The following is a 9893-nucleotide window of genomic DNA, read 5'->3' on the forward strand; positions in this document are numbered from 1 at the left end:
TCGGCCTGGGTCCGCGAGTGCCCGGCGTGAACAGGAAGGAAGGGGCAGGAGGGCTCGCAGAACAATGAGGGCCGCCCTCCCCGCGGGACTCGTGCTTCCCGGTCCTGGGGAGGCCTGTGCAGCGTGGCCTCCGGCGAGGAGGGTGCCCGGGCCCCACCCTCCAGTGTCCCAGGGACTCGGTGAGGCTCCCCGCTCAGGCTCTGGTGTGGGCCTGGGTGTGGACTCGCAGAAGCGCTGAGGATGGTCACGGGTGGTCGCTCCTGCGCGTTGGCACCGGGAGGGTCTGGCCTCCTCCTCCTCGGGGTCGGGGCCTGCACCCGTCACTCTGATGCCCACCCCCGCAGACGAAGGGTGCCCCCCGCCAGGCTCGCAGACCCCCCACGCCCACAGCCGCGCTCTCTGCTCCGGTGCCACCCTGGTTCCCGACCGCGGGCGACACCGACGACCGCCTCGCCCCCCGTGTGCTGTGAGCGTCGGGGCGACGAGCCGTTGGGGTCACCTGTGTGAGAGCCACAGGGCCCAGGGAGCCGTCGCTCAGAACCCCGCCCCCTCCTGTCACCCTGGTTCGGGGGAGCTTCCCTGAGCTGCCCGGAGGGTACGGGGGAGCCAGTGAGCCTGCCCGGCCAGTGTAGACGGCCACAGGCCTCCGCGCTCCAGGTCCTGAGTGTAGAGAGCAGCACACGGCTCTGCCCGGGAGCTGGCGGGGGCCGGGGGGTGGGTGCTGTGCCCGGAGGTTCAGAGGCTGGGTGGGCCCGTCACACGCTGGCCCTGCTGCGGAGAAATCCCTCCACGGGGGCCCTGGCCTGTCAGAGGCCCGAGGGGTCAGGAAGGACGGGGTCGTGCAGGATCCAGAAGTACCAGGCGGGGGTCCCCGCACCGTACCAGTCGGCATGGGGGTGTGGACAGGGTCGCTCGCGGGCCTTCCTCCCCTGCCCGGAAGGCCCCACAGCTTCGGTCTGGGCAGCAAGCTCTGTGGGACAAGGCAGGGGCGGGTCAGCGTGGGTCTCCCCCGGGCACCTGGGCCCCGGCCCCCCTTGGACTTGTCTCCGGGAGCGGCCGTGGGCACCGGGCCTTGGGAGCCGCACCAGTGGGGGCGTCTATTAAGCCTCCGAGACCCGCCCCAGTAAGCAGTGGAGTTTCCGACCATGAAGGAGGGAACAGGGCCCTGGAGCCAGGCTGCCCCGGGGCGGGGAGGGGGGACGCTGCCCCCGGCCTTGCAGACCCCGAGCCACGGCCTGCTCTGTCCGTGCCCGTAGCTGCAGAGGGACCCGCCGCCCATCCTTGCACTCGTCCTGGTACTCGGCCCTTGGGAACCAGCTGCCATCGTCCCGCTCTCTGTCCCCCGCAACTGTTGAGTCCGAAGGCGACGGACTCTTCCGAGCTGATGGGACGTAGCCTGCAAACAAGCAGATGAGTAGTGCTGCGCTAAGACGAAGGGCGCTGCCAGGTGATGCAAAGGGCCTCCGGGGTGCTCGATCCCAAATGAGGCTTTGCTCCAGTCCTTTAAAAAAAATAAGGCCCAGAAAGGAGGTGGCCGGCTCTGAGGCCCCCGGGCCCCCCACCCACGCCGAGCTACATGCCCTGCGATAGCCCAGGGAGCCTGGGACGGCCACCCTGGCCCCCGTGGGCTCCCCGGCGAGGACCCAGCCCGTGCTCCTGGGCCGGCAGGGGAGCCAGCAGAGCTGCTTCCCATCCACCCGGGAAACCGGGCAAAGATGTTAAAAATAGACAATCAGAGGCCATTTCTGTCCTCGGGGAGCGAGCTCGGGTCTGCTCCAGGGAGCGCGGAGTAAATACACCTCTCACTGTCATTCATAATATTTATTTTGGAAAAATATTTTAAAAAGGATTTTCTTCATTAACAAAACAGTAAAAAACTCAAATAACATTTGCACAATATTCCATAAATACATTTATATACAAAAAAATATAGTCACATAGACCCGAAGTGCCTTTGTACATATTTACCAAAATTTAAATTATAAAAAATGAACATCACAAAATACTCAAGCTTTACAGATATCATGAAAAATATTTTTACAAGTCCAAAAAATAACACACATTTTTTTTCCACCTAGAAAAAACACATTTTAGTATCAAAAAGGACGATAAAGGCAGTGTTTGTGATTCTAATTCAAGAAAAGACTGGCTCATAAGAATCCAAAATATACACTTCAGGCAGTGCATGCTTCTTATGTAGTAATTAAGTCCATTCATTTAAATATATATTTTTTTAAAAAGCAACTGTCCATAGTGCAATGGAACGTCCCAGAAGGCAGTGCAACAGGCCCCCCGGACGCCGCCGAGCTGAGCCCGCGCCCCCGGCCGACCTCCGGGGAGAACCCGCTCCGTCCAGTCGGTTCTCAGCAGCAGTCCGTGGGTCTCCCTTCCTCTTTCAAGCAGCATCCACTGGGGCATATATCCTTGGAATTTTATTTATTTTTAAGAGAAACGGGATTTTTGCCATATCACTTCCATTTCACACCTGCAGGGCCCACAAGACAGAGGAGGTTAGTCCCGCGGCCCCGCAGGTCCCGCCCGCGCCCAGGCCCGAGACCCGCCGCACCGACCTCAGTGGCTATGACACACTCGTCTTTCTCCTCCGATATGACGTACACCGACTGGTACTTGGTGTCTTTCGAAGTGGAATACACCGAGTCTGGCCTTTTCCTATCGGAGGCGTCTCCGCTACAAGGGAAGCACGAGAGAGAGCGGGTGAAACCAGCTCCGCACGGGGCCCGGCTGCCCGCCCGCAGCACCCCTCCCGGCCCCGGCACGCACCCCCTGAGCGGCGGGGCGCTCTTCTCCTCCCCGGCGGGGCCCTGGGGCTGGCACTTGGTGTCAGGCTTGCTGTGAGCGTCCCTGGCGGGGGCGGCGGCGGCAGCAGCAGCGTCGCCCTTGAGGTCCTGCACCAGGTTATAGTCCACTGCGGGGTAGCGGGCCTTGAGGCCATTCTTGTCGGCCCCGTGGTCCCCGTGGAAGTCCACCTTCTTGTTGGTGTTCTTGATCTGCGTGGCCCCGATGACGCTGACCGAGATGTCCTTTTCACGCTGGCAGTTGGCCAGGTTGTTCATGGTCTCCGTCTCCCCACGGCACGCCTCGGCCGGGGGCCGGTCCTTCTGCAGCCTGAGCCGCACGCAGACCACGACGGCGGCGCAGCCCAGCAGCAGCATGAGGACGAGCACCACGCCCGCGCAGACGGCCACCCAGGGGAAGGGCCCGGCCTGGCCCTCCACAAACTTCTCGGTGAGATCCACCACCACCGGGCCCGGCGGCGGCTCGGGCAGCAGGAACTGGCAGTTGGGGCCCCCGTAGCCCCGGGCGCACTCGCACAGGTAGCGCCGGTCCCTCTCGTGGCAGGTGGCCCCGTTGTGGCAGGGCGCGTGCTCACACCGGCTGACCGGGGCGCTGCAGTTCCTGCCCGTGTAGCCCGGGGGGCAGGTGCAGGAGTACTCATTCACGCCGTCGCGGCAGGTGCCCCCGTTGGCACACGGGGAGGAGGCGCAGTCGTCCACGTTGTCCTCGCACTGCCTCCCCGAGAAGCCGGCCGGGCAGCGGCACAGGTAAGCGTCACCGAGGGCCACGCACTGGGCACCTGGAACACAGGACACAGGCTGAAGGGTCTGCTGTGCGTGTGCCCCCATGTCCCAGCCCGGAGGCGCGAGGCGGCGGGAGGGTCTGGTCCCGCTCGGCGAACCCCGAGCCAGCCGGCGTCCTCGGGCAGCGGGCCGATGCCTCGGCTGCGTGGCTGCACCCACCTCCACAACACCCACCAGGCCCCCGTGTGCAGGTGAGGCAGTGGAGCCTGAGGCGGACGGCGGCTCCACGGTCAGTGACAAGAGCGGGCTTGGCCACGGAGAGCCACGGCGGGCGGCGGCGTGGGACAGGCCTCGCCCTTCCAGAGCCCAGTCGCTAACCCCCCAGCTACTCTGCCTCTAGAAGCCAACCGCCCAGGTTCCTGGGCTCCGCGCACAGAAGCCCCGGGGGGCCGCCCCCGGCCGCACGCGTGGAGGGCAGGGCGACAGCGACGTGCCCGCGCCCCGGCCGCCCGCCAGGCCCGCCCGCCCTCCGCCCCCACCCGCCCGGGCCGGCTCCGCACGCAGACGCGGCTTTGCTGAGCGAGCGGCGAGCCGGGCTTCCCTCCACAACCAGCGGCCGGGCTGCCACGGGCCCGACTCAGGCACCCGAGGTGCTGCATGACCTTGACAAGTCATCTCACCTCTCGGCCTCAGGCTTTCCCCGCAGAACGTGAGAATCCACACTCCTGCCTGCCTTCCTTGCTCCCTGAGCATTTCCAGACTCAAGGTAACTGTGGAGAGTTTCTGACTGCTTAGTTGAAAGGCTCCATAACGGAGGGTAGCTTGCAAAATGATGCGCTTGCTTTGAAATTAAACGCACGTGCTTTCTAATGCGTTATCATCAGTGTTGACCGCTTGACAAAGTCTCAGAGCGGCTGGGGCTGCCCTCCTACCATTAGAACAGGGTGAAGACCGGCAGGAATCCACCTTCTTCTCACAGTTAAAGCCGGAGAAGCCCACAGGGCAGCGGCAGGTGTACCCTCCCTCGGGGTTGTCCGAGCACCGTCCCCCGTTGAAGCAGGGGCCGTCCGCACATGCCATGGCGCTTAGCTCGCAGATTCGGCCGTAGAAGCCGGGTGGGCAGGTGCAAGAGTAGCCGTTCTCCAGATCCTGTGTCGCGGAGGAGACAGAGCTGTCACATGCCGCCCCGAGGACCCCACGCGCTCCGGCCCAACGCACGGCCCCGCTCGAGGGAGCACCCGCCGCGGCCGGACTCACCGTGCAGCTGCCTCCGTTCCTGCAGGGGCTGGTGCCACACTCGTCGATCTCCGTCTCGCAGTTGGCCCCCGAGTACCCGGGCCGGCAGGAGCAGGTGTAGCTTCCCTGCCCGGTGTTGGTACAGGTGGCCCCATTCCTGCAGGGCCTGTGGTGGGTGCAGTAGTTCAGGTCTGCGAGGGGCGGAGACAGGAGGGGGCCCGGGGAGGCCCGGGTCAGGCTCAGAGAGCCCGCACCTTCCCCACAGGAGAGCCAGGGAAGCCCGGGGCTCTGGAAGGCGATGGGGGCTCACCCTGGTTGCAGAAGAGGCCCCCCCAGCCCTCCTGACAGTTGCACTGCCAGGGCTGCTGGCAGGTGCCGTGGAGACAGCCGGGGTAGCGGATACACTGGTCACAGTACCGGCTCTGCCAACCCACCCTGCACCTAGGAGGACAGCAGGACGGTCAGGCGGGCGCCGGCGTCCCCGGGCTCACGGTCACACAGCAGCCACCCTGGAGACGCCACCTTCCCGCAGCATCAGCACCGCTGGCTCTCGGGGGGCCGGGAGGTGGGGGGGAACCACGGGACTCTCTGCGGGGGCTCTGCAACCACCCGAGCCTCAGGCCTGCCCTCTGCTACGAGGGCTGCCGGGACAGCATTTCCAGACTCCCCGGTGGTCCTAACAGGCCGAGGAGCCGCAGAGTCGCTGGACTGGACTCACTCCCTATGTCACCTCCTTGCAAACTGCTGTCTCTACGTTCCCGTGACCGCGGAGGAGCTCGGATGCCTGACAGCCCGGGACGCTACCCTTCCTCGGTGTTTACCGAGGAGGAGAACCACCCGCAGGCCACCTCCGGCCCCTCGGTCCGTCACCGCACCAGGGTGTTTCCAACAATCACCTAGAGCCACTTTACAGGTAGACCAGCGGGAAAGGACGACCAGCAGAGGGAACAGGCACTTCTGCAAACTTACTTGCACTCCCCTGGCTTGTCACAAAACCCGTGCTGCTCGTCGCACCCCGGCAGGCAGATTGCTGCAAGGAGAGAGGACACACCGTGTCACGCCCCACCCCGTGCCTCCCCAACGGCGGGGGCCGCAGCCACACGCGCTGGGGACGGAAGCCGCGCAGCTCCACGGGCAGGCCCGCCTGAGGGCGTCTCCGTCCGGGGGAGCCTGAGCTCCTGCCCAGCGGCTGCGGACCTCACGCGGCCCCGGGACGAGCATTCTGCTTAACACAGTGGCTCCAGGACAAAAGAGCACGGAAGCCCCCACCCCCACCCCATCCCCTTTTCTTCTGAGAGGGTCAGAAGTCCTTCCCCCTCCTCCTCCCCCACTTCCCAATTCTATGCACAAAGCTCCACCTCTTAATACCCAGAAAGTGTGTGTGTAGATAAGGGTGGACAGCTGGTATGCAGAGTACCAGGGCAAGACAGCTGCTCTATTGTCTCTGCTCCCCCGGCAGCTGCCCCAGTGCAACAATACCGCCTCCCCCGCCCCTCGCCCCCCACCCGGCGTGTACACACACACACATGCACGCACACGCGCGCGCACGCAGACACACACACACACACACACACACACACACACACACGCGAGTGCGCGCGCCCTTCCACCAATGGGAGTCGGCGTGCGTTCCTGCCGCCTATCCCCGGAGAGATCTAATCGACGGCACGCGCTAGCTGGGGGCGGGGAGAGACTCCAGTGTTTGAATAAGAAGAAAAAAGTTTAAGTTTATGGCTACCCCGCGGCGAAGCCCAGGAAGGAGGGAAGCGGGGCTGCAAGGCTGCAAGGCCGCAGGTCGGGGCGCGGGGAGGGAGGGCCGGCTTCCTTCCCGGGTTAGGGAACTCAGCAGCGAGCTGCTCGCAAGTCCGTCCGACCCCGAGCCAGCTCAGGCCCAGGCGGGGCTCAAAACAATGAGGCTGGCTGTGAGGACCCGCCTGGCCCCAGGCGCCATCCACACCGAGGCACCGCGCCCCCAGGCCAAGAGGGGCCTCCGCAGAGGGCCTGGAGGTTCACCTGCCCCAGGGCAGGGCAGGGAACAAGCTGGAGGTTTCCGGGGAGCTCCGGACCGCTCCACCCCTGGCAACAGGGAAACCCGACACCTGGGTGAAAGAGGCCTGCAAACCAGAACCAGGCCCAGGACCCGGTGGAGACCTCACGGGCCTCCCGCTGCCTACAGCCTGGCTTCCTGCAACCCCCGCAGCCACCGGGCCTGCCTGGAGCCCCCCGAAGCAGGGGCAGGCGGGCCTACTCGGTTCTTGTGAAGGCATTTCTGCCCCAGGCGAGGCGCTGCGCGAGCACCTCCCCACGCAGCCCTTGCAGACACAGTCTCTCCTGTCCACAGGCCCCACGACCGAATGTGCCCTTAACGTTGTGTGTGCAGCACGCAGAACGTGTGCAAACGCCTCGCTCTGCAAACAGGCCAAGCACCCCAACCCCACAGAGAAAACTGAAGCTCTTTTCCAATGAGACACTTGACAGCAAGAACCGGTTGAAAGCATGGCCACCCCCCCACACTCTTCCCTGTGATCCTCCCTTCCTTCCTCCCCTCCCTCTCCCTCAGGCTCACTTCCTGACCCCTGGCCCTGTCTCCCAAATCCTCCCTGATTAAGAAAGGCAGCTTCCCATAGCGGAAGTTACAACGTCTGCATTGACCCCAGCCCTGCCACCGGCTAGCTGTGAGGTCCTGGCAAGTTTCTCCAGCTCTCTGGCCTCAGTCTCCCCACCAGGGCTTCACCCCGGTGCTCGAGCCCCAGGATGCCACCGGCTCAGAGCATGCCCCCAGGCCCTGGGAGCTCTGGCCTGGACGATGGATCGATCGAGGGGGAAGCAGAACTCACGTTCAGTGCAATACTGGCCTTTCCAGCCAGGGTTGCAGACCTTCTCCCCTCTCTCCCCGCAGGTGAAGTGGCCAAAGGCGTCGTCTCGGGGGCGACAGAAGACGGAGCAGCCCTCCCCGTAGTAATGCTCATCACACACGAAGCGGTAGGAATACTTGAGGTCGGTTCGGCCGCTGCTGTGCAGGTCCTGAGACCACTCCTCACCCACGGTCAGGTGCCTCTGCGTGGCCAGGCGGCTGATGAGTCTTTCTGGGTTTTCTGTGGGAAGAGGATGCTCCCGTGGGTCCTGAGCAAGAACCCAGAGGCCTGGGGCGCGAGGTGGGGGGCTGGAACCGATGCGTCATACGAGGGGAGGAGGCCAAAGAGCCTCCATCCTGAGCCTCACGCGCGAGTTTGCAGAGTGAAAGGCGTCGGAGCTCGTTTCTGGGGGACTTACGAAATCAAATATGTACCAACAGGAATGCGTTTTACTCGGTTTGGGAGTTTGGGGTTTGTTTTTACCTGTTGTGAGGTCATCGGGAGAATCTGTGTGGAGAGCTTCAATGATCAGAGAAAAGGTGCCCTGGAAGAAAGAGGAGGAGACACAGGAGTAAGCAGAAATGTTAAAAACCTAAAATGAGCCACTGGGGATGGAGGACCAAGGGAGTGACGGCCTCCCTGCAGATCTGCGTGCACAGGGTGGCGGGCGAGGGCCTGTTTTCACTTTCCTTAAGGAAATGGAAAAGGTTTTCAAAGAGTGGTTTCCTGACTGTTTTTTCAGCCTGTTAGCACAGGATATCAGGTCGAAAGAAAGAAAAGAACAGAAAGAAAAGGAAAGGAAAGGACAGAAGGTCGTGCAGGAGTCAGTGGCTAGGGGGTTGTCATCAGTCTGGGGTGGGCCGGGGGGCTACACCCAGGGGGCTGGAGGGTGATACCCAGGGGCCATGGGCTACATCCAGGGGGCTACACCCATGGCTACACCCAGGGGGCCGGGGGCTACACACAGGGGCTGGGGCTACACCCAGGGTGCTGTGGTCGCTACATCCAGGGGGCTGGGGGCTATACCCAGGGTGCCGGGTCGCTACACGCAGGGGGGGCGGGGGGGGGGAGGCTACACCCAGGGGGCCAGGGCCTACACGCGGGGGGGGGCTACACCCAGGGGTCGGGGCTACACCCGGTGAGGCGCGGGGGGCAGGGACCGGGAGCTGTCCCGGAGGGGCTCCTCCCCCCGCCCGGGCCGCAGGTGCCGCAGGTGCCGCGCTCACCGGCCAGGTGAAGCCGAAGGGGAAGCGGATGGGGTTGGTGAAGGCGGGGTCTGCGCCCGCGCCGTCGGGCAGGCTGAAGGAGTCGACGCCCAGCACGGGCGTGACGGCGCTGCCGTAGGTGCAGGGCGGCTCGGGGGACACGCTGGCCTGGTAGTGCTTGAGGCACACGCGGAAGAAGGTCCTGCAGGCGCACGGCGGCGGCCCCGCGCCCCCGCGGCAGCAGTTGCGGTTCCCCAGCAGCCCCTTCTTGTTGACGAACTCCTGCAGCTTGAGCTCGAACACCCCGGAGCTGCAGGCCTGCGGGCGGGCGGGGCGCGTGAGGGCGCGTGAGGGCGCGTGAGGGCGCGCGGGGGCCTGACAGCCGCGCCCCCGCCCCGTGCGCCCCCCGCCCCGTGCGCCCCCCGCCCCGTGCGCCCCCGCCCCGTGCGCCCCCCGCCCGCGCTCACCTGGCACAGCAGGGCCGACAGCACGGCCAGGGCGAGGGCGCAGCGACCCATGGCGGCCGTGCGCCCCGCGCGGGCTGGGTCGGGCGGGCCGGGGCCGGGCGCGCGGACCCCCGGGAGCTCCCGTGCCGCGGAGGCTGCGGGGTCGGAGCCGCCCAGCGCGGGGGACGCGCTCTCCGGGATGCGCGGGCGAGGAGGCGGGGGGCGGTGCCGCGGCAACTTTCGGTTTTCCTCCTCCTCCTTCCACTCCGCCGGTAGGTGAGGGTCCTCTGCTTCCTGGTTTGGACCCGAGCTTCTTTGAACGAAAATAAAAACACAGCACGGGGCGGGGAGGCGTCCCGGTGTTCAGCGTGACTCCCGGCGCGCCGCCGAGGCTTCCTGCGGCCCGGGGCGAGCGGCGGCTGGAGGTCCCGCGGGCGAGGCGGCGGCCCCGGGGCCCCGCGGAGCGCGCCCTGCGGCCCGGCCCGGCTCACTCGGCGGCGCCGGCTGCGCCCCGCACTCGGGTCCCCTGCGCCCCCGCGGACGCGCGCGTCTTCCCGGGGAGCCCAGCCGGTGCCATCCACGCCCGCGGCGCGGGGTCCGAGCGCGGGTCCG

The 9893-nt window shown here is 65.5% G+C and overlaps 1 protein-coding gene across 1 annotated transcript; it reads right to left on the reverse strand.

Annotated features, from left to right (window-relative positions):
• Nucleotides 1–1806: 1806 nt before the first annotated feature.
• Nucleotides 1807–9381, reverse strand: DLL1 (delta like canonical Notch ligand 1). The gene is made up of 11 exons (XM_038553366.1): nucleotides 9303–9381; nucleotides 8857–9153; nucleotides 8114–8174; nucleotides 7613–7870; nucleotides 5745–5805; nucleotides 5086–5216; nucleotides 4797–4966; nucleotides 4472–4688; nucleotides 2782–3595; nucleotides 2571–2688; nucleotides 1807–2485 (listed from the first exon to the last, which is right to left on the reverse strand). Exons 1-11 carry the CDS (start codon nucleotides 9351–9353, stop codon nucleotides 2480–2482), a joined length of 2184 nt encoding a protein of 727 aa, XP_038409294.1. The 5' UTR covers nucleotides 9354–9381; the 3' UTR covers nucleotides 1807–2479.
• Between the last annotated feature and the right edge of the window lie 512 nt (nucleotides 9382–9893).

Source organism: Canis lupus, chromosome 12 (assembly GCF_011100685.1).
Source record: "Canis lupus familiaris isolate Mischka breed German Shepherd chromosome 12, alternate assembly UU_Cfam_GSD_1.0, whole genome shotgun sequence".
Classification (NCBI taxonomy): domain Eukaryota; kingdom Metazoa; phylum Chordata; class Mammalia; order Carnivora; family Canidae; genus Canis; species Canis lupus.

Excerpts from the sequence above, each read along its gene's own strand:
- DLL1 (XM_038553366.1), bottom strand. The coding sequence starts at position 9,353 with ATGGGTCGCTGCGCCCTCGCCCTGGCCGTGCTGTCGGCCCTGCTGTGC. Across the intron at positions 9,154-9,302 it reads TGTCGGCCCTGCTGTGCCAG|GCCTGCAGCTCCGGGGTGTT; the intron begins GTGAGCGCGGGC and ends GCCCGCCCGCAG. Across the intron at positions 7,871-8,113 it reads TCCCGATGACCTCACAACAG|AAAACCCAGAAAGACTCATC; the intron begins GTAAAAACAAAC and ends CTCTTCCCACAG.